The sequence below is a fragment of the Podarcis muralis genome, chromosome 1 (assembly GCF_964188315.1).
Source record: "Podarcis muralis chromosome 1, rPodMur119.hap1.1, whole genome shotgun sequence".
In the NCBI taxonomy this organism is placed as follows: Eukaryota; Metazoa; Chordata; class Lepidosauria; order Squamata; family Lacertidae; genus Podarcis; species Podarcis muralis.
The window spans coordinates 31,418,212-31,445,313 of NC_135655.1; the positions used below are offsets into that span (position 1 = coordinate 31,418,212).

A 27,102-nucleotide genomic window follows, 5' to 3' on the forward strand; every position below is an offset into this window, starting at 1 on the left:
CTAACGTTGTGTTTAGACCACATGTATTTTTCAGGTAATCAACCAATTTTCCCCAGTCTTTGATGAATTTTTGGTCTTTAGCATATCTAATTTTCCCAGTTAATTTGTCCAGTTCAACATAGTCCAGCAATTTCGATCTCCATTCTTCTATTGTCGGTATCTCCTCTTGTTTCCACTTTTGGGCCAACAGGATTCTGGCACTAATTGCCACCTTCTTAACCCTTTTTGTCACTGACAACCATTGTATGTACTTTGTATGTGCTAGTCTGAGAAAAAGAAAATAATTCAAACTATTCTATTTGATGGAGACATGAGAATTGCAAATAGTATAAAGAAAGCACACACACGGATGCATGCCAGTGGTTCTTGTGCTTTGAGCTCTGCACTGAAGTGGACCTATAGGCTATGTAGCTCAGCGCTTTACACATGGGCCAGGTTCATTCATTGGTATCTGCAGTTAAAGGATCTCTGGGCCAAACAACATGTTATGTTAAATGTGTGGTTTGTTCTTGCAACTTTCTTTTTTAAGGAGCTGTGGGATTGAGGTTTGATTCAGACTGGAGTGATGGCAGTGGTGGGATTTAAGCACTTCCTCCTGTGCCGCAGTCCCGATGAGACTCCTCACTACTTGCACAAAGAGAAGAACAGCGTACCTCCCAGTGCAAATAACCTTGGGGCATTTTGATTGGGACCGTGGCACAGAGGATACTTCCCCCGCACGCACGCACCAGCTGCTCCTATTCAGAAAGAAAGGAAGCAAGTGAAACCACACAAAACATAGTGTATAGTTTGGCCTTAAACAGTGCTATTCCAGAGAGCAGAGAGACCCTGTGATCTGGGGATTCCTGTCACTTGTGTCTTGCATCCATTCATACCCATCTTTGCTCCACCTTCAGTAAACAATTACAACTGCGCAGAAATTTTAGCTTGTGCTGCAAATTCAGGAAGCCAGCTTGCAGTATGATGTGTGTGTGTGTGTGTGTGTGTGTGTGAGAGAGAGAGAGAGAGAGAGAGAGAGAGAGAAAGCGTGTATGTGTGTTACACACACACACACACACACACACACACACTTTAAGAGCAAACTTTTTTTTTTGCATAAGCTTTGAATGGGCCTCTCCGGTTGCTCATGGGTTAATAGTTCTGTCTTGTAAATTGTTTCCCTTTGCCAAAGTGGGTGTTGCTGGAATGTCTCTTGTAAGGAGGGGGGCTGAGCTGTGTCCTCTGGAGAGGGGCGATGTCAGCATCAAAAAGGCACAAAAGGGGGAGGTTTCCAAAAATAAAACTGTCCATCCTCTCCAGAGCCAGCCAGTGCCAGAGGCAAGTGAGAAGGTGCTTGGAGCTGTCTTCAAGGAACACACGCTCTGACAGCCAGAGGGAGAGAGGGGACGGGGAGAGGAAAGACGGGGCGTTCTCATTCTTTCTAAGGTATGAGGACTGCAGCTGCAGCTTTGGGAAACCTGCACCGTTGGGCTTTCTCTGTGCTCCTGCCCCTCTGAGCATTCCTTCCCCTCCAAGACAGCAGGTACTGATTAAGCCTTTTGCCTACATGTACCTGAAGATGTGAATGGCTTCCAAACGTGCCTGAGGAATTTAGCCCAGCTGCCCTTTCTTCCTCCTCCTCCTCCTCTTCTTTTTTCTAAACTCCAGTTGCACTCTCAGTTATATGAAACTTCCAGTTCAAGAACTGAGTGCTTTCCCTCTTGGACAGAAACCATGAAGGGATCCTGGAGGAGCCTTCTCCCATTTACTGTAGCTCTTTTCGTAGGGGTTGGCGAATGTCAGAGAGACTTTGCTGGGCAATTTGACCCAAGTCCTTCCTTCAGAGCTGACTCCGGAAGCAGAGAAACGACTCAGCTGAGATTCCGGAGCCAGGGGAGTTCAGGACCCGCAAACAAAGTATTCAGTTTGTTCCAGGTACACAGTTCCCCTACTCCCTTGGATCATGTTCCTGTCACCCCTAAGACGGATGTAGCCTCTAACGCCTGGGTGAGAAACTTGGCAGGGAGGGAAAACAGAAAGCCGCACTCTGCTCCCACAGACCGCAAGCTCCCTGCTCCCACCAATGTCAGATCCCAATCCATCAATCCTGGGACAAGAGCTGATGCTCCCGGCAGAAGCCCAAGCTGGACTCCACAGAGACAGAGAGTGGACACCTCACACCAGTGGCCAAGGAATGGGCCGAGGCCACAGACAGCGACACAGCTGAGGATGCAAAACTCCCGAAGCCGAATGGTAGGGTAAGTGCAGAAACCGCTTTCAAACTGTCAAGCAAGGTACAGTACTTGCAAGATTTGACAGCTGCTTCCTCACAGTCAGAGCAGAGCTATGATGGCAGTTTTGCTGTCAAACTTTAGTTATCAGGGCATGGCAGCTAACCCAGAATCTAGTTGCAATGATGTTGTCCCAGAAAATGCCCACCTTTTTCAAAGAAAGAGCGAACTAGCCAGATCTTGTATCACAAAAGAATATTAAGACCGTGCAATGTATAGCAACAATGCACAGCACTGTCCCATGCATAGCAACAATATGATCTGTGGTCTGCTTAGGCTCTTCTGTCATCTGTACTTGAGGGAGATGTACCTAAAGGTGATTAGAAACGTCACAACTGATAGTTTCAGTGTGGTGTGTGTGTGTGTGTGTGTGTGTGTGTGTGTGTGTGTGTATATATATATATATATATACACACCGTATACATGTCCAAGGCCTATTCACTGCCTGTGCAATATGCATACACATTGAGACACTCAGTGCATTTAACACACACACCCACTGTCATTGTGGTGGATGTGCTTTTGCTCAAGATGTTCACAAAGTATTCATGTGCCATTCGTGTGTACAAAAAAAAAAATCCACTTTGATTTCCAGGCTGTGGGGTTTGCTGCACATGTCAAGGTTTTGGTGTGCAGATGGACTGTTTTCTGTGCATTATGATGTGCCTGTGTTACTGCCCTTTTTTTAATGCTATGGATCTGTTGATTTTTTAAGAAGATGGTGTTAAGTAACCTGACCACCTATGTAAAACGAATCTAAACAAAGTATAGTTCCCACACATCTTTTTCTTGCATAAAAATCTTGGTTCTGTGATGTCTACTTTATTAGTATTATTGCTTGCTTAACTGTGTTGATCTTACAGCCCCATGGAATATATCAGGCCACTTAGAATGTACTTGTAATGTATTAAACAGGACTACTGGGGTTGCATTTTTTTTCATTGGTGGTAGTGGGAATATTATTTCAGTTGTCTGCATTATGTTCTTCATCCAAGGAGCTTGTATAGTGCAGATGTTCTCAGACTGTGGTCTGTGGATCACTGATGGTCTGCATGCTCCTTTCAGGTGGTTCATGGAAATGGTGCAGAACAGGTGAGAATATATGTACTTGGTGCTTTTTCTCTGAGAACAGAACCGGAGACTGCTTTAAACAGGATCAGATTGATCAAAAAGGCTAACAAGGCATTGGTCTAGGGCCTGTGATGTTCATGAGATTGTTTTTGTTTTATTTTTTCACTTTTATTATATTTTTCAAAAATCTTTTCAATGTTATAAACCACGGATATATTTTTGTGGTATAGTGGCATATAAATATTTTTTTAATAGAAACAAATAAATAACATGGCACTGTTTTTTAAATGATGATGCCAGTAGGGAACAGATAGTTTAATGTTCCACCAAGACCCCCAGCAATGTTCAAGTTGTCCACACACACAAAGTTTGAGAACTGCTGTAGTAATGAACAGGGAGGCTTTTATGAACATCCCTCAAGCTGTGTTGCTATTTTAAAATCTGCTCCTAGGGAGCGCTCTCTGTCTGAGTTAGGCTAGGTCCCTCTGCTGCTTTTAAGAGACTCTGGTGATTCACTGTGCTGCTATCACCCCAGCACTTGAACTTGTCTCCTGCATTCTGTGAGGTGCTGATGTCCCACATGTGCCCTTTCCAGTATTTCCTGTGTAGAAATGACAGGGCAGATATGGATCGTGGCTAATGCCATGTGTACATTGATTCCCAAGTCTTATTCCATATTTTCCAGTGCATTTCCCTGTCACTTTCCTTATTACAAAAAGGATGACTTTTGAGGGGAGGGAATTTGTTGTGCAAGACCTCCCAAGCAACTACAGTGGTACCTTGGGTTAAGAACTTAATTCGTTCTGGAGGTCCATTCTTAACCTGAAACTGTACTTAACCTGAGGTATCACTTTAGCTAATGGGACCTCCCACTACCACTGCGCCACCGCCACATGATTTCTGTTCTCATCCTGAAGCAAAGTTCTTAACCTGAGGTACTATTTCTGGGTTAGCGTAATCTGTAACCTGAAGTGTCTGTAACCTGAAGCGTCTGTAACCTGAGGTACCACTGTATAACAATGCAACCTGAATTTGCCAGCAATATGTGATTGAATCCCACCCAAAAATAGTGACACTCTGGAAAAGGACTCTAGTGTAGGGAGAGAGGGTTAGATCCTTCCTCCTCACATGTATGGACTCTTTAATGTCGTCTTGCTCCTCCGGCTGCAAGAACAGCAGACCTCAGGAAGGTGTTAGCTTGTACTACACTGCTTAAGGGTCAAGCCAGATAAATTCATCCCAGCAAAGATCTCTCGCATGGACACTGGCCTAGAGAATGTCAACTTCACAGATGTCAAATATATGCTTCATTTTTTTAAAAAACGGAGTATTTGGCAATCCTTACTCTTGCTTCTACCTATATTCCCATGTAAATAAGGCTTCAAAAGGAGTGCAGTCAGCAAACTACTTTGTTGATGCATGCTGGACATAGAGCTGCATGCAGAATTGGATCTGCTGTTGAATCACTATAAAGCAGCTCCCAGGAGTGTAGGAACATCAGAAACTGATTAGGATGGCTTCCACTGGCTGGCAGAGTCTCTCCAGGATTTAAGATAGGGAGTCTATCCCAGCCTTACCTGGGAATGTCAGGGATTGAACCTGGCGTCTTCTTCTGGAAAGCAGATGCTCTACCACTGAACTATGGTTAATTTAATGTGCACTGTGGGTTGAGATGAGGGAGAAATTCAGATCAGTTTGCAATTTATGGCAACAAGATGCAAACTGAAACACACACACACACACTTCGGAATTTGCACTTCTCTGAATTTTGGAATGCAGCTCTCCAGCTACAGATTGTGTGCAAAAATGCATATGCTACTCAGTGTGTGCCTATAAATGCATATATTAGGGAACATAAGATGGAAAAATGCATTCTGTTAGGAAAAGTTGCTTTGCAAAAATGTGTACATTAGGTAACATTGTGTGCACACAATGTTGCATATTAGGAAACCTTTGCACCAAAATGCTGATCAACTTGCACGAGGACTTAAAAATAAATGAAAAATCCAAACTGGTGTGGAAATGTGGACAGCTGAACGTATGGTTGGAAAAAAATGAGAAAGTGAGAGATATTGAAATTAAGATATCCAGCCATCCTTAACAATGGGGCAGGGGGTTGGGAGAGGAGCAGAGCTCTTCCTCTGCCTATTTCCCCTGAAACCAAGGGTCTGTGATTGGAAATATCCCTTTCTGGAAAGAGAGAAAGAGAGATAATAATAATAATAATAATAATAATAATAATAATAATAATAATAATAAAAAATTATTTGTACCCCGCCCATCTGGCTGGGTTTCCCCAGCCACTCTGGGCGGCTTCCAACAAAGATGAAAGATACACTAAAATGTCACATATTAAAAACTTCCCTGAACAGGGCTGCCTTCAGATGTCTTCTGAATGTCAGGTAGATGTTTATCGCTTTGACATCTGATGGGAGGGCGTTCCACAGGGCGGGCGCCACTACCGAGAAGGCGCTCTGCCTGGTTCCCTGTAACTTGGCCTCTCGCAGTGAGGGAACCGCCAGAAGGCCCTCGGAGCTGGACCTCAGTGTCCGGGCAGAATGATGGGGGAGGAGACGCTCCTTCAGATATACTGGACTGAGAGACAGTTTCAACTGGAAAACCACAGCTGGGGCATAGTTTCCCCTGCTTCAGCCCCTGCTTTGTAGGGAATCCACAGGCTGACTGGGCATTGCTAGTTGAGCATGCCACAAAGCCAGCACAGCACGAGTAGGTGGGGAGTCTGCTTCCCTGCTCACTTGTAGGATGCTGGCTTCTCCTTGGCGCATCATCCTTCTCCCTCCTATAAACATGCTGTGGTCCTCAAAGCTGCAGGCATTTATTTTGAATTCTTTATGAGGCAAGGAAAACCACACCACATTCAAGCCACTCAAATGTTGAGTAAATTGTTTAAATATAACCAGATGCTTGGGGGGGCGGGCGGTTGCTTATTGTGCAAGGGGAAAGTAACAGCCCCTTTAGTCATCTCCGTAGCCCAAAGCCACTGCCAGAACCCACAAAGCATGCAGTTACCCATTAAAATGCTCTTTAATAGGAAGTGGAGAAGACTATGTCCCTTTCCTTACTCCAGCCTTTCCTAATGTGGCACCCTCCAGATGCATCACCCCTGACCATTGGCCATACTGGCTGGGACTGATGGGAAATGTAGTTCAAAACTCTGGAGAAAGCTTTCTCCATCCTCAGTGTGACGTGCTTTTGCTGCTGCTCCTGCCAATGATGGCTGTTCACATGCATTTTTCTAATTCTGGGGATAGTTTTGGAGCCGCACCCCATATAATGTTTTTTGGTTGCACACCTAACGTTCTTAACATGTATGCTTATTTGGACAGTCATGTACCACACATGTCCATTGACTGAAGAGCCAGGGTCAATTGCAACTCTCCATCAAATGCATTCTTGGTCACAATAGCCAGGTGTGCTGCCATATAATGTATGGGATTGCCCTGTTGTATTTGCTTGGGGGTCTGAAGAACAAATTTCTTTCATAATCTGTGGTTCTAGTAAAGGTAAAGGGACCCTGACCATTAGGTCCAGTCATGGATGACTCTGGGGTTGAGTGCCCATCTCACTCTATCGGCCGAGGGAGCAGGCGTTTGTCTGCAGACAGTTTTTCCGGGTCATGGGGCCAGCATGACTAAGCCGCTTCTGGTGAACCAGAGCAGCACACGGAAATGCCATTTACGTTCCCACTGGAGCAGTACCCATTTATCTACTTGCACTTTGTGCTTTCAAACTGCTAGGTGGGCAGGAGCTGGGACCGAGCAATAGAAGGTCACCCCGTCGCGGGGATTCAAACCGCCGACCTTCTGATCAGCAAGCCCTAGGCTCTGTGGTTTAACCCACAGCACCCTTACCCTTTATAGCAGGGCTGGGGAACCTCCAGGCCACAAGTCAGTCTTGGCCCACCAGGGAGTCCAATTTGGCCCACGAGGCTGTCCCCCCCCCCCAAACCACACCAAACTGTTAATTAGCTGGTGTCACTCCAATAGGCAGGTCATGTCAGCTAATGGGTGGAAGATGAGATTCAACTGTGTGTTGGGAGCTGGTGTGTGTAGCCAAAGATGCTTGGTTTATCTTTCACTCATAAGCTGATGGAGCATGGTTTAAATCTTGCTCAGACCTCTGTAGGATGAACAGATAGTACCATCCTGCTCTCTGCTGCTTTGCCAGTGTGCTCCCTGCAGACCCCCCCCCCACTTTGTGGGTCAATTTTGACAAGTGGATAGCTACAGGGAGGGGCTCACATGATAATGCCCCTTCATAAATTTTAAAACATACGAGATGAGAACAGGATCATGCCTGCCTGCTATGTTCTGTGTAGGTTTGACATCAGTATGAAGAGGCTGCATGCAGATGGAGGTTTGTCCACAGGGCTTCTCCATGTGAGGGTGAACCCTGATTGACTCAGGGTCCCCCACTTGTATTGAGAAGCTCTAGATGAGTACATCTGAATGTTCATTTGGCCCCTTTGCACTGAAGCCAAACGTCTGGATGGTGGAGGGTGTAGCTGATAGATGAGATCCTGGTGTTCCACCATGTTCATCAGCATGTGAGGGGTATCCAGATCTAGAGGGCACCAGGTTTGTGGCGGAAGGTATCCTAACAGAACAGGCACTAGGACCTGAAACCTTTCTAGCCTTCCTCTGAAGCAGGGCTGCCACATTTCCAGATGGGCCTTCAAAGAAATGAATGGAAAGAACCAGCGTTTTCCTCATAACCTCTATAACCCTGGTGCCAAACCCAACAAGTGTCCATCTGTACTTCAGTGTTTATGAATTGTTAGCATCATAAAAGAAGAGGAACAGTTATTTTAAGGTTCTGAAGCTTTTGCCTACTTATAATGAACACCTTCCTTACCCTTGCTGAAAAATCCACTGTGTAAACAATGCATCGCTTTAATGCAGGGGCCCACAGCCTCCCCTCCTTGCTCTCCTTTGCATCAGTTAGCCTTTAAATAGGGGGAGAGAGAAGGAGGGAGGGAGGGAGGGAGAGAATGAACAAACACCCATGCCATACATCTAAAGCACTCCTTAGCCCCTTTAACAGTCAGGGCTTCCCCCAAAGAATCCTAGGAAGTGTAGTTTGTTAAGGCTGCTGAGAATTGTATGACCTTTCACAGAACAGCTGTTTCCCTGCATGGTGCTAACCTTGCAGCCCTTCGCCTGCAACACTGCTGGTGTACAATCACCAGCTGTAAAGGGTACAGTCTCCCCCTCCCTTTGACCACCTGGATGGACATAGGGCTTCTTCCCTTTGCCCATTTACTAGTGTGTCTACATCAGCCGTGATTTGATCATTCAGCTGTTCCCAATGCAGAGATGCAGCAGATCTACTGTTCCTCATAGGAGGCTGTTGTTTCTCTGCATGGATCACTGGCCAAGGTTTCCAAACATGAAGCACAGTCAGAAGAATGACAGGGAACAGGGTCCTCAGTGGGAAGGCACGTCTTCCTTATACATTTGTAGAAGGAAACTGTTTTGTATGTAAGAAAGAAGTATGCTTCCGGCTTTAATTGTGTTAAAGTGTTACATGGTTATTGGAAGTTTGTGACATGCTGCTGCAAGGTGTATGTGTGTGTTTAAGCAGCTTTTTTTATCCTAAGGAAGGTAGCCAGGTGTGGGCAATATAACTTGTTTTTAATGTGAACAAGCTGCACATGTGTACTAGATTCCAATGGGACTTACTGTATGCCAAGGTTCTGGAGCTTATTCCATCAGGAATTGCTGGTTTGGTTTACAGCCAGAGCTTTTCTCGTAGCATGGTGAGTCTTCCTGCCTACAGGAATTGCTGCCAGGTTGTGCCAATAAGTTGAGGAAAGTACCGGAAATGTTTTCCTACTTTGCACTCCTCTCCATCAGTTTTGCAAGATCCCAGTTTACAAATCCTTGAGCAGGAATAGGAAGCTATGCTACTGCCTTCTTTGCATTAACACGGTTGGCCTGGGGAAAACATAATCTGAGGTTGTCAGCAGCTTAGAAAAAACACTTCAACAAATTGCACAAAAAAGGCCAATCTTCTTAATTTTTAAAGGAAACACCCATTAGATTCTGCTATATGTTCAAGAGTACACAGCAATGCTACATAATGTCTTGGAGTAGTTTAGCATAACCACCCCTAACCCTCCATATGCTTTGGACTACAACTCCCAGAAGCCCCATCCAGCATTACCAGTGGTCAGGAATTATAGGTTTTGTAGGCCACAATATCTTGAGGGCACCACATTTACTACCCTGCTCTAGAACAGCAGTAGGGGACCTGAGACTACAAGTCCTTTAATTCCTCATCATGGACCATGCTGGATGAGGCTGAGGTGTGTTGAAGTCCAACAAGATCTGGAATGATATATAGATGGTACGTAACACCAGTAAAATTAGCAAAAATGTATAAAGTAAGTAATAAATGTTGGAAGTGTAAAGAAAAAGAGGGAACATTTTACCATATGTGGTGGGAGTGCAAAAAAGTGAAATGCTTCTGGGAAATGATATATAATGAGTTAAAAAAAATGTTGAAATATACATTTGTAAAGAAACCAGAAGCATTTATGTTAGGAATAATAGGAAATGAAATCAATAAAAAAGAATGGAAGTTGTTTTTGTATGCAGTAACAGCAGCAAGAATATTACTGGCCCAGAAATGGAAACAAGAAGAATTACCAACGATCCAAGAGTGGAGAATGAAATTAATGGAATATGCAGAACTTGATAAATTAACAGGAAGGATCCGGAACCGGCGAGACCAGAAATTCACTGAAGACTGGACTAAATTTACAGATTATATGAAAAGTATATGTAATGACCAGATAACGTTTGTAAGTTTTCAGGAAGTTCTGTGAAAAATTAATAGTAGAAATATTGTATAAAAAATAAGATAGATTAAGCTATCATTATAGTGCAATATCAATTAGGGAATGTGAAAGAAGTGATTAAGACGGAGAATTATTGGACGAGTTGATGGAAGTCCAAAAATATGATGTTGGTGATAAATTGGATGTTTTCTTTGTATAATTTTATATTGGAAAATTTATATATATATATAAAGATCTGGAATGCCCCAGGTTCCCTATCCCTGCTCTAAAACCATATGTATCACAAATGTCATTCTTGTCACTGGTACCTGTAGATGAGGGAATCTCTCCTTTTTAAATTTCAACCATGCAGATGCCAGCTGAGGTTTCTTAATGGAAGTTCAGGCACTTTAGGAAGGAGATAACAATAGCTAAATAAAGGGGAGGGGGTTCAAGGTGCAACCAATGTACCATTCCTAAATTATTTTTATTTTTTTTCAATTTTCTAGGCCAAATGTCTGTGGGGGTCAGTGCTGCTCAGGGTGGACAACAGCTCCTGGGACCAATCGGTGTATTAAACGTGAGTATAAAGAATAAAATCATCTTCTCAGTGATTATTATATTAGGAAGTGCTTTTATTATACAGTCTCAGTTCCCATAGTAAGGGGCACAGGTGCACCTAAGCCCTGTTCAGGCATTTAAGAAGTGTGGTCAACAAGCTTTGGGGTGGGGATGATGGTCATAGACACATACTGTACCTCTCCCATTCACTTCTGGAATGAACCAGCTGAATAGAAAATGACCACAAAACTGGGCCTGAAGGGAGCCCACACACAAATAGATGCGTTCAGGCATTCAAATGAACATGCGTGTTGACTAAAGTTTTCTTGTGGTGTATTAAAACACAGGTTTAATGCAAAAGGATGGATTTGTAGGATGAGAGAGGCGTGTCACCACATAAGGTGTTGTGGGAGGGATTTCTACCTAGACCTACCTCAGTTATTGATAGTGATTTAAGAGGGTAGCCATTTCTGCTCCAACCTGTATTTGTCATAATCAGCGATGCAGTTCCATTTCTGCCGAATGCTATGTTACTTGTCTTGCTGTCCTCTATTCAACACAAGTTTTGAAACCATATAGCTTACGTAACTTCATTTCAATGTAAAGGAAATGCCAAAACAATGTAAAAAGAAAACTTTAATTACGTATCGCTTGCAGTCTTAAAGAACAACAACAAAAGGAACGAATACCAATCATATTGGGTTGATTGGTTTCTTTTCCTGGCTACAGACAACATACAGAAGTAGTCAAAAGTAGCTGACTGGGGGAATCATGGGGATAGTGCAGATGATGCAGTCCACATACAGGGAGAGAGATACACAAACCCACACATAAGGCAGTACCTTTTCTGTATGTGGGCACTTGCTCCTGGGTTTCTGGTTTTGCCCTGCAATGTTGAACCACAATAACAGGAACTGGAAGCCATAAGGGAGTGAAGAAAGGCTCACAGACAAGTTTCTGGATGAGGTTACATGATTACAAGGACAACCTTTGCACGAAGTGATGGTTCTGATTGGTTCCAGAACACAAGGAAGTTTAACCACTTGCTCATTAAAATTCGTTAAAAGGCTGCACTGGGAGAGGCAGGGATGTGATAATCTGTCTTTCATGGGGCATGACTGCACTCAAGGGAGATAATAGGGAGAGATCATAGGTCTTTGTTTGGTTGCCAATCAGTTACTTTCCTGAGAGCTGATCTATTAAAGAGGTCCGAGCAGAAGGGTTTAATCTGAAACTGGGTGACTCTGAAAATCTCTGCCTCCACTTTATAGCTTCCCGGAGACTAGCCTAGTGGGAATCCCCACCCCCCGCCCCACCAGCTTAGGCTATTGCTTCAACAATTCCTCTCTAATTTTAAACATGGGATCTTGTAAGCTGAGGCCTTCCGCAGGGCTGTTTTACTTTCAGTATATTCATAGGTACAGGGACAGAGTGGAGTGATTTACAAGGGCTCATGGGGAGGCCATGATGACATCATTAACCATATGAGCTGGAAACTTGGGGATGCAGTTCATTACATTGTAAATCAGGGCAGCCCATAGGTTACTGGTCCGTTATGCTAACCTTTGTATAAAGGCATGCTTTTAAACTTCCAAACATGGCAATCCCCTAAAACCCCAGAAGAATGATAAAGAAGTACTTAATCCCATCCACATTCATATTTAGCACTCGCTGTTTCCGATATCACAGTTCTCCACACAACAACCTGTCTGAACAACTTCAACATGCTGCCCAGAACAATACTTCAGAGTTTTGCTTGAAATAGGGATGGATCAATCTATTTCTGTCTCTGTTCTGTCCTACTTCCACATTAATCTGTGAAGTTTTTTTTTATATCCATACTGTATTTAAATTTGTGTCTTTTATTATTACTATTTACTTCATTTATGAATCGCTTCCCATGAGGCATCCTGAACCAATTTACAATATAATGAGAACATATAGGAAAATAGTTAAAACAGTTGCACATATAAAAAGAATTATATATGTTAAAGTAACAACAGGACTCCTCAGTGTATGCATGTCTAAGCATATTTTTATTTCAATGTATCCATGTCTAAGCATATTTTATCCTAAGATGTTCATTTTAATGTATGTTTATACAATTTTTGAGCTGAGAACATTATCACAAAGCATTTGGAGAAATGCAAAATCCAGATTTAAATTTCATTCAAATCCATGCATTAATCTGGGAGGTGTGAATTAAGTTGGTTCACTTTTAAAATGCAGACCAAATGGGAGTTCTTCCCCATGCCAGTTTTGAAATCATCACTTCATTCTTTACTTTCTGTGCCCAGCTTACTATGGAGGTCTGGGCTCTAGGACTGACTATTCACCACTGAATGCCCAGGAATGCCTTTTTTCATGTTACATTTTTCATGTGACATTTTCACTGTTGGGAAAATAATCATAGACCAGGACAGAACCACAAGTTTCCCATCGCTGCTGTAAATCAGTCTTCTTTCATTAGAAATAATGAAGACTCATGGGAAATAATAAAGGCAATAGTGAAAAAGAAATTAATGTCTCCTTGAGAAACATGTCATGGCTCTGGGCTAGCTTTGTAGCATCTATTAGCATTTTGCTTTTCTAAACTTGGAGTGGGCATTCCTTATGTTCTGTGAAGGGTGGGGCTCTTTGGCTAAGGTATAGGAAAGCATGCAACACATTCTACATTTTTGCAAAATGGAAGTAGCATTAGCTGGGTTCAAAGCTCCAGGACCTTGCATTAGGTCCAGGTTACTCTGAATATTCAAAATGCCAGTTTGTGTGGCTTTGTCTTGTACCAGAATAGTTTCACAAACACAAAAGCATGGCAAATGGAGAAAAATAAGGAGTGTGTGCTTCCAATTTTAGCAGTCAGAAATCATCAAAACACAGCTGGATCAGACCAAAGGCCTGTTTAGTCCAGCATCCTACTTCCCATGATGGTCAGTCTATGGGAAGCCCAGAAGCAGGACAGGAACACAAGAGCACTTCCCTGATGATGATTCCCAGCAACTAGTGTTCAGAGGCATAGTGCCTCTGAACCTTGAGGGTAGCATATAGTCAACTGGAATAGCTGCCATTGATAGCCTAATCCTTTGTGAATTTGTCCATCTAAGTAGAACACGGGGCTGAAGTTGCATGAACAAGTTTTTCTTAATGCAGAAGAAAGTGGATCAGCAGTAAAGACAGCAATGTTAAGAGCAAGGGCAGAAGCAGGAAAAAGGCACTCTTTATTTTCTGCAAAGCAAGGGGAAAGTGTGACTAAACTGAATCGAATAATGATGGATATAATTTGTGGCATGGACTGTGAACAAACCAGTAGCTAATGGCAGCAAAATAGATGATGATCAGTCAGAAAAATAATGGCCTGTATTCAGATGTAGAGTCGTTTTCAAGGCCATCCCCTTCCTTTGATTTAAAGTAAAGAAACAGGTGCTTTCAGCCTTTAAAAAATTGGCACTAAGCACGTATAGCAAGGGTGTGAAATCTGAAAGATCTGGCAGCTATTAGATGCCTGGCTGGTGGGGTTGGAGTTGTCTATCTGCCAATGTGCTGAATAGGACTTGTCATTGCATAATGAAAATACAATGGTACCTCGGGTTAAGTACTTAATTCGTTCCGGAGGTCCGTTCTTAACCTGAAACTGTTCTTAACCTGAAGCACCACTTTAGTTAATGGGGCCTCCAGCTGCCACCACGCCACCGAAGCACGATTTCTGTTCTCATCCTGAAGCAAAGTTCTTAACCCGAGGTACTATTCCTGGGTTAGCAGAGTCTGTAACCTGAAGCGTCTGTAACCTGAAGCGTATGTAACCCAAGGTACCACTGTAGGACTTGTCATTACATTACATCCCTTAGCATGCTATCAGTTTGAACAACTTCCCTCATATACATCAACATGAGAAGACTCTTGGATGATAAAGATTTGGAGGGAGAGGCAAGTTAAAAGTGAAAAGGTTGTACCAACAGAGAGAGATTAAATGGTACTTGTTTTTATAGTTGTTTCTTCTGTAATAGCAGTACCCTTTATTAGCTGCAGCCTGATTACTTACTCTTAAATTTTATTATTGACCACGTGATCTGTAAAATTGTGTTTTGGCTACCAGTGTTAATTGTGTTAAACATTTAAAAAAACACATTAAAAAGATTCAGCTGAGTCCCAATATGACTTCAATAATACTTCTTCGAACCATTGCGTATTGAGTAGGTGTGATTGGGAGCCATGTTTAAAAAGTTAGCATAACATTATTACATAATGCTATACAGGCAGAATTCATGACAATCACATTTAACTGAGAATGGCCAGATATAATGGCTAAAAGTGGAATAGCTAATCTGAGACTTTCCAGATGTTGAATTCCAACTCTAGCATGGCAAGGGATGGTGAGAATTACAATCCAACAAAATCTGGAGGACCACAGGTTAGCTATCTCTGGGTTAAAATAACTTGAGAAAGGAAGGCTCTTTGCTTCAGCTTTCTTTTCCTGAATGCTTTCCTAGAAAGTTCCCTTGTTGCCTAGATGATCCCATATTGTTTCTTGCAGAAAACTTAAGTGTTTAATTTGGATGTGTGTGAGATGGGTGGGTGAAACAAAAAGAGAAAGAGAAATTATCCTGGCTGCTATACTAAATGCATGGTGGTTGACTAAGTAAACCACAGCAGTGTTGCACACATGCCATTGCCTTGTTCCTGCTGGAGCCTCTCACACATTGCAACCATGATGTTTACTAATTGGATTTTCTCTTGATGACTCTGCCATTGTGCTAATGACATAAGGATATTGAAAACATATTTCTGAAGTTTTGAATAAAATGAGCATTGAGATTGCATTGCGTTTGAATGAGAACCTGGCAGGACAGATCCAATAATATGAACTGAATTACCACCCTCAAATTCTTGCTGTACTTAACGCTGTCATCATCCATCCTTTGATATTCCTGCTATAGTCCTCTTGCCTTGTGCCTTTACTGCTGTTGCCCAGATTTTAAGAATCGACCTTTCTCATTATATATTATCATTATGGCTGCATTCTGTTTGCATGAAATTTAGACACGTTTCCATTGAGCTCATCTGCATTCCTTGAAGTCAGACACTGCCACACTGTTACTTGTCCATGCTGGGATGTCACACCAACTCCTTGCCTAGCTAGTTATCCTTTGTGTGTGAAATGGATGATAAGACAGAAGGGGAACAAGACTTGAAGAAGGTGTTACAGATTCCCAAATCTCTGCTGCCAGGATTTCAGTGTGGTGAGCTAGGGATGAAGTCTGCCTTCTCCCAAAAGCCTGCAAGTGCTGAAACGATAATTTACCAAGTGGTTCACACGGATCTTCATATGTCCTGTGTTTCTGAGCAATTAATTCAGGTACACTCTGATCATGTGCTGGACTGCTCATTAACTGCGTGTTGGACAATTTGTTTTGACAAAAAGAGTGGATTGAGGTTGCTCATGCTCAGCCAAGAAAATTAAACCCTTTTCAGATCTCTCTTCCTGCCCCCAAAGATATCAGTGTTGTTGTTTAGTCGTTTAGTCATGTCCGACTCTTTGTGACCCCATGGACCAGAGCACGCCAGGCACTTCTATCTTCCACTGCCTCCCGCAGTTTGGTTAAACTCATGCTAGTAGCTTCGAGTACACTATCCAACCATCTCGTCCTCTGTCGTCCCCTTCTCCTTGTGCCCTCCATCTTTCCCAACACCAGGGTCTTTTCCAGGGAGTCTTCTCTTCTCATGAGGTGGCCAAAGATATCAGTACTTACCGGTATCTCCTAGCTTCTTCTGTTTCGTGGTTTGATTCCACTTTCATGGGTTGTCAGACCGCAGTGCCTCTCCCCAAAAGTGCTTCATTTCTGTCATCTACTTACTATTTCTCTTCACCTCAAAGTAAGAAACCTCTGGGAAAAGCTTTCTGAACTACTTGACTGGGTGGTTGCCGCTGAGCAGGGCCCTAGCAGTATCACGATAGTCAGATGGGAACAATGACTCAACTGGAGCATTTTTCTCTGTGGAATTCTTAAAGTAGGCCTCTTGGGAGCTGCTTGTGTCCTTGATTCAGAAACAGCACAGGAATAGCCATAGGAACCCTTTGCAGAATGTCTGAAATAATAAGGGGCAAATGCTGCTAAGGCAACCAAGTTGTAGGATCTGGCCATGAAGAAACACATTCCAGTGCAGCATGTGTTTTGTATGCACAATGTCCCAAATTCAACACCCTCACCACTGTAACTCTAACTAAAAGGTAGCAGGCTAGGAAAAAATTGTTTTGGACTGAAATTTTGGAGAGATACTGCAAGTCAGAGTAGATGGCACCAGATCAGACACATGAAAAATCTGACTTGGTATATGACAGCTTTGTATATTACACAATGAGAAATTCATAGAGAATTTCCAGGCAGAAGACAATGCTGTGGAACTGTTACAAATATGACTAATTGGCTGACTCCAAGGGCTACAGTGTTACATGAGCACATGCTGTCCACCAGAATGTTGGGTCACGAACCTTCGCCACATGGTCACACACCACACATATCTGGAAGGAGCTGAATGCTCATGTGCACACACTGAGTGCGGTGAGGGAGATCAGCACACTGCCCCACTCTGGGTGGGCCCACAAATGCACCCACAGAAGGAAGGATTATTCCCTGTGAAATGAGCTTGCTCTCCAGAACTGCAGAGTATTCAGTACTAGCCTTCTAGTGTACTGTGGAAGTTGGTAGTTTTTGTCATAACCAGGGGACCAAGAATAATTAATAAACTACATTGGTGTTGGTGTTGTCATCAGCCTTCTGTAGGAATACATTCAAAGTGGCATATAAAAGTGAACAAAATGTGGAAATACTAACTCTAAAATGGTAAAATTAAAATGGTTAGAAATGAAATGCTAAAAGCAATGGGCCAGATTCTAATCGGACCTGCTGGCGGAAGCTTGTGCAAACTTCTCCCCTTTAAACATCCACACTCCAGTACAGCACACAGGGAGAGGAGAGGACAAATCGTTGTACTTACTGATGGAGCGATCTCCTTAGTGCTACAGTATGTTGAATTTCACCCAGTATGTTATGGGTGGGATTCAACTATGTGTTTGTGCAGAATGAGGTCCAGTCATACAACAGGACTTCCCCTTCTTCTTTACTCCCTGTGTACTCCCTGCAGTCCCAAAATGTGGTTGGGGTTGGGGAACCAGAGCCATAGCTACAGGGGCGCCAGAGGGGCATCATTGAGTCTCACAGCATGTGTGTGTATGCAGATACACATGGGTCTTTGACCTGGGTGAAATAAAGCCTAGTTTCGCCCCTGGCAGGAACTCCCATAATAGGTTTGGGTGTGTGTGTGCAAGGGGAGGACAGGGAGGAAAAGTCCTGTTATGCAAGCAGACTTCATTCCCCATGTGGATGCCCCATATAGCACTATGTTCAATTCCATCCTCTGTTTTCAGGGAGATGTGGCCTGAAAACGTTATAACAGTATTCTATAAGTAGGCTAAAAGTGCGAAGTGGCACAAGCATTTGAACTGCCTAGATTTGTCTGAACAAAATGGAGCTCCTGGATCTGACCATTCAAGACCATGCCCAGGACTGGATTCAGCGCCTACTTACACAGCCGGGAGTCTCCTACCACTTATATCTCTTCCCTTTGTTCTTAGGCTAGTGTCATACTTTCTCTGCCTGCCTTTTTATAACCTTATCTTTTGGGCTGTGTCACTTCCGAGCTCTTAGTTTTCAAAGCTGCTGGCTGATTAAAGCCTTCCACTCACTCAAGTGCTCCTGCTGTTAGTCTGAACGTGCCAAGGCTTGTGCTGGAGTGGAGATGGAGGCTGCTTCTGCTTTGTCGAAATCCATTTGCATGATGTGGAAGTGCAGGATTCATCAGCATGCCCAGGGAGAGAGAGAGAGAGAGAGAGAGAGAGAGAGAGAGAGAGAGAATGCCCTGCCAGGCAGCAGCATTGCTCTGAAAGTGGGAGGATTAGAGGCAAGTTAAAGTTAGCACAGAAACTGCAGGGAGAGGAGGAAACTTTACTGTTTGGTTATTTTTATGTACCAGTTTTGGCTTAAGGTTCTCCATAAGGACAGTGCTTAATAGGGGAAATTGCAAGTACAGTGGTACCTCGGGTTACAGATGCTTCAGGTTACAGACTCCACTAAACCAGAAATAGTACCTTGGGTTAAGAACTTTGCTTCAGGATGAGAACAGAAATCATGCAGCGGTGGCAGCGGGAGGCCCCATTAGCTAAAGTGGCACCTCAGGTTAATAACAGTTTCAGGTTAAGAACAGACCTCCAGAACAAATTAAGTGCTTAACCTGAAGTACCACTGTATGCAAGTAGCAAAGAGACCAATTGCCTCTCTGTCCCCAGCGGCCCTTTAGCAAAACTTTGTGTAAAGTCAAAGGTTTGCCAAAGCCTTGCAGAACCAGTATATTTCCTTTGGCCTAAGTGTAGAACCTTATGTTTGTCCCTATAGAAATTCAATTTTCCAACCTGTTAAGATCATCTTGAATGCTGAGCATCCAATGCTTAGGACTGAGTCCAGGAGCATCCCCAAATCCTGAACATGTGTCTTCAGGGGGAGTGTTACTCCATCCAGCACAGGCTGGATCCTTATTCCTTGCCCTGCCTTCTGACTGATTAAGAGCCAAAAACTAGGCAGGATGTCGTACAGTGTGGATGTGACCTTTGAGCTCATCCAGACTTCTTTTGTGCCATGTTTTCTAGGCACAGGACAAGGCTTTAAACCTCTGTGACCGATCGTTGTTTTTTGTCCTGACGCTTTACTGCTGAACTAGAGCAAATAGCAACTGGGTTTTCTGCAGACTTTGCTTTGATTCAGTGGTAAAATGTGGAGAAAGTGTTGGGACAAAAAACAACCCCCAGGCACGGAGCTTTAAAGTGCAGGCCTGTGTCTGGAAAGCGCAGCACAAGAGCAAGTCTGGATGAGTCCTTTGTTGCAGTTAGTTGCACATTTGGAGCTTTCCAAGGTGCTGTAGCCAACCACTGAACTGTCTTGTAGGTTCTTGCTGTACAGAAGTCTGAACATGGTGGTGCTGAGTTGTCTGGACTGAGTGTGAGGAACAGGGGCAAGAAGAAGAGCAAGAAGCGGTGGGAGTCTAGATGAAGTTGAGACTACAACTCCCATCAGTCCCAGCCAGCATTGGCAACAGTCAAGGATTATTGTTCTGATTTAGCAAGATCTAGAGGGTGCCACCTTGGCTACCCCCTGTCCTAAGAGGTATGGGATGGAAGGGAGATGGTTTCGTGGACAGAGGACTGGATTTTTGTGAATCTTGTGCTGCTTACTTAATCTGTATGTTTGTAAATAAAGAAGTTATTATGAAAACACCTTGAGTCTTCGGCATGCTGTTGTTCCAAATGAACTGACCATGACAAAGACTGCTCAGAAAGTCCCACTGTTCAAGGGAAGGAAAATGAAAATGTTAAAACAGTATATTCCTCGGCTAGATGTATGTTTAAAAATCACTGGGCATCTAATACATTATTAGAACCAACTTTGGTATTTAATGTCAGCCAGTGATAGAAAGCGGAACTCAGGAGCAAGACTTAGATTGCAATCCTAATACTACTAATCTGGGAGTAAGCACCAATGAATTAAATAGGACTTACTCATGAGTAAACATGGCTAGAATTGCACTGTGCAAATTTTGAACCATAGTTCCTCATAGCTGGGACTTGCATAAGGTGTGATATTTTCTCTGCAAGCTAACTAGAAATGAGAAATGGTATCAGAATCACTACACAGTATTTTCCCCTCACCAGGTGGTGATCATCAGGTGTTCAGTTAAGAAGGACAATTGCCCTTGAATAACAATAATAATACCCCAGCCACTCTGGATGGCTTCCAGCAAAAATACAGAGGGACATCAAACATTAAAAGCTTCCCGAAACAGGGCTGCCTTCAGATGTCTTAACTCTTTGACACCTGCTGGGAGGATATTCTATAGAGTGGGTGCGACTACTGAAAAGGCCCTCTGCCTGGTTCCCTGTAATTTCACTTCTCGCAGTGAGGGAACCAACAAAGAAACAGCTTTCACCTCTGTCCCTAGCCCACTAGAGATCATTTACCAGCACGACAAAGGCCGTTTCAGTCCCATGATGGGGCCTGAATCCCAACTGGAAGGGGTCCAAATAGTTTGCACCATCCAGACATGCCTGGAGTTGTTCAGCAACCATCCACTCAACCACCTTGCTCGAGAATGGAAAGTTTGCGACTGGGTGATAACTGGCCTAGGATGTTCCAGAACATGTGATTGTTCCTCAGCAGTACTTCTATCTTTGGTTATTTTGAGGCATGAGAAATAGCCACAACTATTGCACACCCTCAAATGGTTAGAAGGTTTAGGGGCAGTGCTACCAGGTTTAGTTTTCTTTGGGTGAGAGCACTGAAGACTTAGAGTATCTCAATATATATTTGCTTTATTTACATATAGTACTCCCCTCCATGCCCAGCACTTTCCCCAAATCTGTTCCATAGGGTTGGGGGAAAGCCCTAAAACAAATTTAGGGGTGCACAGGAGGAGGAGGAGGAGAGAGGGGAAAGTTTGGTAGTGCAAACAGAAGTCCTTTCACTGGTGGAACTACTTACTATGTTGAATGCAACCCTAAGTATATTGATGGCGGTACGCTGGAAAATGGGTACCAGGAACTTCCAATATGTTCAGTGGCGATCAGGCTGTCTCAGCATGTTTACTGTAGGCCAGGTTCTACAGTTGTTAATGCGATTACTCCTGAGAAGCTGACTAACTCTGTGCTCTGGAATACGGGGCCAAGGATTGACTCACTGTCTCAGAAGCTGAACAGTAGAGAGCATGCTGAGCTGCCAGACAGTGTCTGAAAACATCCCGCCAGGCCAGGAATGGCAGCATCTTTCTCTCATTAAAGGTTTTTCTGGGAATGAAAGAAATGCTTTTTTCAGACCTGGGCTCTTGGCCATCGGGACTCCTGGTGACTTTTCAAGTGGTAGGGCTGTTGTTTGCATGGATTAATTAAAAGGGTCGTGTCAAAAGACCTATTTTTTTTTTTTTGAACCCTTTCCTGACAGGGGATGGTAAATTTCAGCTGGGCCTTAAGGTCAAGATATTCTCTCTCTCTTTCAAGCAAGAGGCTAATAATTTATGAGTGTAAATACTCGTTGGTTCCCCTAGCAGCACACCCCTCCCACTTTTTTTCTTAGCCCATTTAGGTTGCAGGCAGCACAGTGACTGGAATCTCTGCAGCTACACAAGGGAGAAGGGTGTCTAAATCTTATTCCTTTCAATATGAGCTGAATATCCAACCGCTTCAAATGGCTTTGTGAATCCCAGTCACAGAAGGCTCACTTTAGTTTAGCTAAAGTTGTTGCTGGGATCTAGGGACAACCTGAGAGTCTTTGAATGAAGCCGCAACCCAAGCGAATTTTGTATTTCAGGCCCAAAACAATAGTTCAGGTTTTGAAGGACTTGGCATTAAGACAGGGGAAAGAGTTTAGCCCCAAAATTGAATATGTGTCTCAAAAACTGCATTCCATGTTCTAATTTAATTTCTGTGTTCTGCTCTACATTTCTTTCTCTCTCTCTCACACTGCCGGGGTTTCCAGTGCTTGCCGGGTCTCTCATTTCTGTTCTCATGTTTGTGTGTGTGTATGAATACCACATCAGAGGTAGAATTCTTTGGTCTTTTTATGAATTATTTGTAATGTGGGAACTGAAATACAGTGACCAAGAACTATTAGCCTGTTTCCTGAGGGTCAACATGCATATACATATAGCAACATTTGAGTGTCAAAGCTATGGGCTCTAGCTTTAAAAGATACACAGTATGTGCCCTAACTTCTGCTAAGCTCATTCCATGACACTAACACACATTAAATACACCAAAGTATATTTCAGGTAGATATTTATTTTATTAAAAAGAATATTTTATTGATTTTTTTTTTTGAGATGCATTCCTATCTAGAAAATGACACGAGCCAACAGTAACAAAGAAATTAAAACCAACAAACAATAAACAGAAAAGTTCCTGCTTCACATAATAAAAGTTACCTCAGGATATGGCTGGATGCTCCTATCACAACCACCAATTTTAGTATGTCCTTCCAGGATGTTTGCTGGTGGCTGGAGGTTTTCTGTCCCCTATTTATGTATTGAAAAACCAGAACTGACCTCCACAGCCACTTACAGACACACTGTTAAGACCACATTCATGGAAGATGAAATATACTCGGAGTCGAGTGTGGATTTCATGCTCTATAGGTGGTGCTGTGGGTTAAACCACAGAGCCTAGAACTTGCCCATCAGAAGGTCGGCGGTTTGAATCCCTGTGACGGGGTGAGCTCCCGTTGCTCTGTCCCTGCTCCTGCCAACCTAGCAGTTCGAAAGAACGTCAAAGTGCAAGTAGATAAATAGGTACCGCTGCAGCGGGAAGGTAAACGGCATTTCCGTGCGCTGCTCTGGTTTGCCAGAAGGGGCTTAGTCATGCTGGCCACATGACCCAGAAGCTGTATGCTGGCTCCCTCACCAATAAAGCGAGATGAGCGCCGCAACCCCAGAGTCGGTCATGACTGGACCTAATGGTCAGGGATCCCTTTACCTATTCAGCTCATAGTATTGAGGAATGCCAGTTCCCCCAAAATGTCTGCTTTATATACATTATTTACACAATGGGCCCCACATGATTGGCTAATTCTGGGATTCTCCTATAGGCCAATCAGGTTGCCGATTCACTGGCACCTGGAGCTAGATTGGGTGGCTCCTGTGGACCAATCAGACTGCTGCATTCTGAATCCTATTCAACTCAGTTCATAACAGAAGACAATCTTATTTGGCTATGAGTGATCACCAAAGAAGAACTGAAAAACCAGGAGCTGTGTCTCCATAAAATAATAATAATAATAATAATAATAATAATAATAATAATAAATTTTATTTATATCCCGCCCTCCCCAGCCGAAGCTGGGCTCAGGGCGGCTAACAACAATCAAATAACCAAATAGTTGAATAATCACACATTCTAAAATATATCATTATAAAAATTAATTAAAATCAAATTGATGGCAACCAAAATACTGTGCAGGTTGCCAGAGGAGGGAGTCAGGCTGCGCCCTGACCAAAGGCCTGGTGGAACAACTCTGTCTTGCAGGCCCTGCGGAAAGATGTCAGGTCCCGCAGGGCCCTAGTCTCTTGTGACAGAGCATTCCACCAGATTGGAGCCACAGCCGAGAAGGCCCTGGCTCTAGTTGAGGCCAGCCTAACCTCTCTGAGGCCTGGGACCTTAAGGATGTTTTTATTTACCGACCGTAGGTTTCTCTGTGGGGCATACCAGGAGAGGCGGTCCCGTAGGTACGAGGGTCCCAGGCCGTATAGGGCTTTAAAGGTTAAAACCAGCACCTTAAACCTGATCCTATACTCCACCGGGAGCCAGTGCAGGTGGTATAGCACCGGGTGAATGTGATCTCGCAGCGAGGACCCCGTAAGGAGTCTCGCTGCGGCATTCTGTACCCGCTGGAGTTTCTGGGTCAGTCTCAAGGGCAGCCCCACGTAGAGCGAGTTACAATAATCCAGTCTGGAGGTGACCGTCGCATGGATCACAGTGGCTAGGTCAGGGCGAGAGAGATAAGGGGCCAGCTGCTTAGCTTGGCGGAGATGAAAAAATGCCGCCTTTGTTATAGCTGTAATCTGCGCCTCCATAGAGAGGGAGGTATCGAAGATTACACCCAGACTCTTAACGGACGGTGCTGGCACCAATTGCACCCCCGCAAGAGATGGGAGTTGCCCCCCCGATCCCATATCGTCCCGCCCCAGCCAAAGGACCTCTGTCTTCGCAGGATTTAACTTCAACCGGCTCCCACGTAACCATCCAGCCACAGCCTCCAAACATCTGGTCAGTGTGTCTGGGGCCGAGTCAGGATGGCCATCCATCAACAGATAGAGTTGGGTGTCATCAGCATACTGATGGCAACCCAGCCCGAAGCTCCGGACAAGCTGGGCGAGGGGGCGCATAAAGATGTTAAAAAGCATCGGGGAGAGAATCGCACCCTGAGGCACTCCACACACCAAGGAGTGGCGCGATGACAATTCCCCCCCAAGCGCCACCCTCTGTCCCCGACCAGAGAGAAACGAGCGCAGCCATTGAAGGACTGTGCCCTGAATCCCCACGTCGGCATTATGCTTGGAAGCTCCCCTTTCTTGTCTGCAGTGGTGTTTTAATTGTTCCCTCACCACTTTTTCATACCTTCTTTATCTACCTGTGGACAGGGAAACCTGATTGCAGCTTCCAGTTTCTGCATGTGTGTTTATTGTGGGATCCTCATGCATGCAAATTAATCTCAGTGCCACACAGTGTCATTGGCATCAAAACGCCAGCTTGTATTTCTCCCAATTTAATCCAGTTTTCCCTTTCTGTGGAAAATCTGATAGGTAAAAATCAAACAAACACAGGTGTTGCCTGTGTATATATGATCAAATATTTTGTTTCTTCCCATAAACTTCAGGTGTGGGGTTTCTAAGCTGTCCTATCCAATGAGGGGGATTCTTGTGCTCCTTCCACCAGCTAATTCGGAAGTCACCACACTCAAATTCTTCAGCAATTATTGGAAGCCACAGTTCATTAACTTTGCACCCAAATCCACCCACGGTCTATGTATGCTACTAATTACAGTACATCAACTTCAGCAGTAAATTCTGAGGAGGAAAAGCAGTGCACCGCTAATTATTACACACTGGGGGCCCCGTGCTTCTTAAACTATCAGGAGCCAATTTTGTTTCATAATCCAGTCAGGAAACAGCAGAAAAGTCAGCTTTTTTTTTTAGGGGGGAGCCCAGCTAATTGTTCTCTGCTCAAAGGCAGCCTCGCAGGTGTCCTGGATCAGCGGTGGAGGAGTGTCAGGTGGACTTGTAGCTTGTTGGTCTGCAGCAGTGCTTTGGGGGGGGGGGTTGCAGAGTGTGCCTAGGAGGCACAGGATCCCACCTAGGACACTGGTGTGGGACCTTTTGCCATCCAGATGTTGTTGGACTACTGGGGATGATGGGAATTGGGCTCCAACAACATCTGGAGGGCCCTGCCCTAGGACCTGGTTATTTCTTAATCTCTGCCTTTGCAAGTTTGCAAGTCTTGGCGATCCACTGCTACTCCCTTGCTTGTCAGCAGGGATATTCATGGCCTCCTGAATAAGGAAGTACCGTATTTTTCTCTCTATTACACGCAGATTTTTTTCTCCTAAAAAGGAAGGGGAAATGTCTGTACGTGTTATGGAGCGAATGTGGGGGGGGGGTGGTCCCTGGAGCCGATTAGGGGAGCGCAGGAACAAAAATCAGCAAAAATCAATCGTGCGTTGTGCCGGAGAGGGAAACCTGAAAAGAGGAAGTTGCTGCTTTCCTGCATTCTGCCTCAGGGTCTTACTGCCCACCCTCCTCTGTTTCGTTGCTGTGTTTGCTCAAACGGAACAAAGAGCAGGCAAATCCCCTCCCCTCCAGGCAAGCAGAGGGGAAAGCAGAGGTCTTTCCTTCTAATTCCTCTCCGTGCTCCTCGCAGGCAGCCAGAAAACATGCAGGAGGAGAGAGAAAGCTGGCTTCGGTTTGTGGAAACTTTTGCCTTTCTTTCCTCCCTCCCGTAAAATCCCTCTCCTGCTTTCTTAGCCAGCTGCTTCTCTGCACACCGCTCTCTTGTCCCTTCTGTGTTTTTCCTTCACTCCCCACTTAAAATGTAGTTACAAAGCATGGATCCACATGGATCCTCAGGATCTTTGCATTGGGCCACCCCAAATTCACCATCAGATCACATAGCAGCCTGCCCCCCTAAAATCACACACCCACTGTTGCCTGGGGCTGCAATGGTGCAAAAATGTGGTTAAAAAGCATGGATCCACATGGATCCTCAGGATCTTTGCATTGGGCCACCCCAAATTCACCATCAGATCACATGTCTGTGGCCACAGCATGAAGCACAAAAATGATACATCCACTGTTTCATTCAGAATTTTTTCCCTTGTTTTCCTCCTCTAAAAACGATGTGCGTGTTATGGTCAGGTGCATGTTATAGAGCGAAAAATACGGTAGTTTTAACAACTTGTGGCACCTTTAAAGACTAACAAATTGATTGTGGACACAGTTAAGGTGCTGCAAAGTGTTGCCGATTCAGATGCTACATTTGAGGAAACAATTTAACCAAGAAGCAATATAAGCTCTTACTTGAGAGTCACTAAAAGTCAAGCAGAGCTTTGCTAGCATTATGAAGCATTTGGTGACTGTGTCTACAAATATATTATTTGAGCCTCTCATTCCATTCTGGGGCCACTCACCACATTTGGTGCAAACATTTTTCTTTACAGGGTTAAACTTAGAAAAAAATAGCTTTGTGGATTTGCAGCACTAGTCAGTTGTGCACGGTACCAATTGGTTGATATTATCACATCAATTGGTGTTGTT

The 27,102-nt window shown here is 44.0% G+C and overlaps 1 protein-coding gene across 2 annotated transcripts in view; it reads left to right on the forward strand.

Annotated features, from left to right (window-relative positions):
- Positions 1 to 1,266: 1,266 nt before the first annotated feature.
- LTBP2 (latent transforming growth factor beta binding protein 2) overlaps positions 1,267 to 27,102 on the forward strand; it is a 131,355-nt gene continuing 105,519 nt past the window's right edge. The window contains exons 1-2 of one of the 2 annotated variants that reach the window (XM_077925599.1): positions 1,267 to 2,237; positions 10,653 to 10,723. In XM_077925599.1, the coding sequence (XP_077781725.1) occupies positions 1,714 to 2,237; positions 10,653 to 10,723 (595 nt within the window). In that variant the 5' untranslated portion in view covers positions 1,267 to 1,713. The remainder of the gene's footprint in view (positions 2,238 to 10,652; positions 10,724 to 27,102) is intronic. The other variant, XM_028719712.2, reaches the window with a different exon arrangement.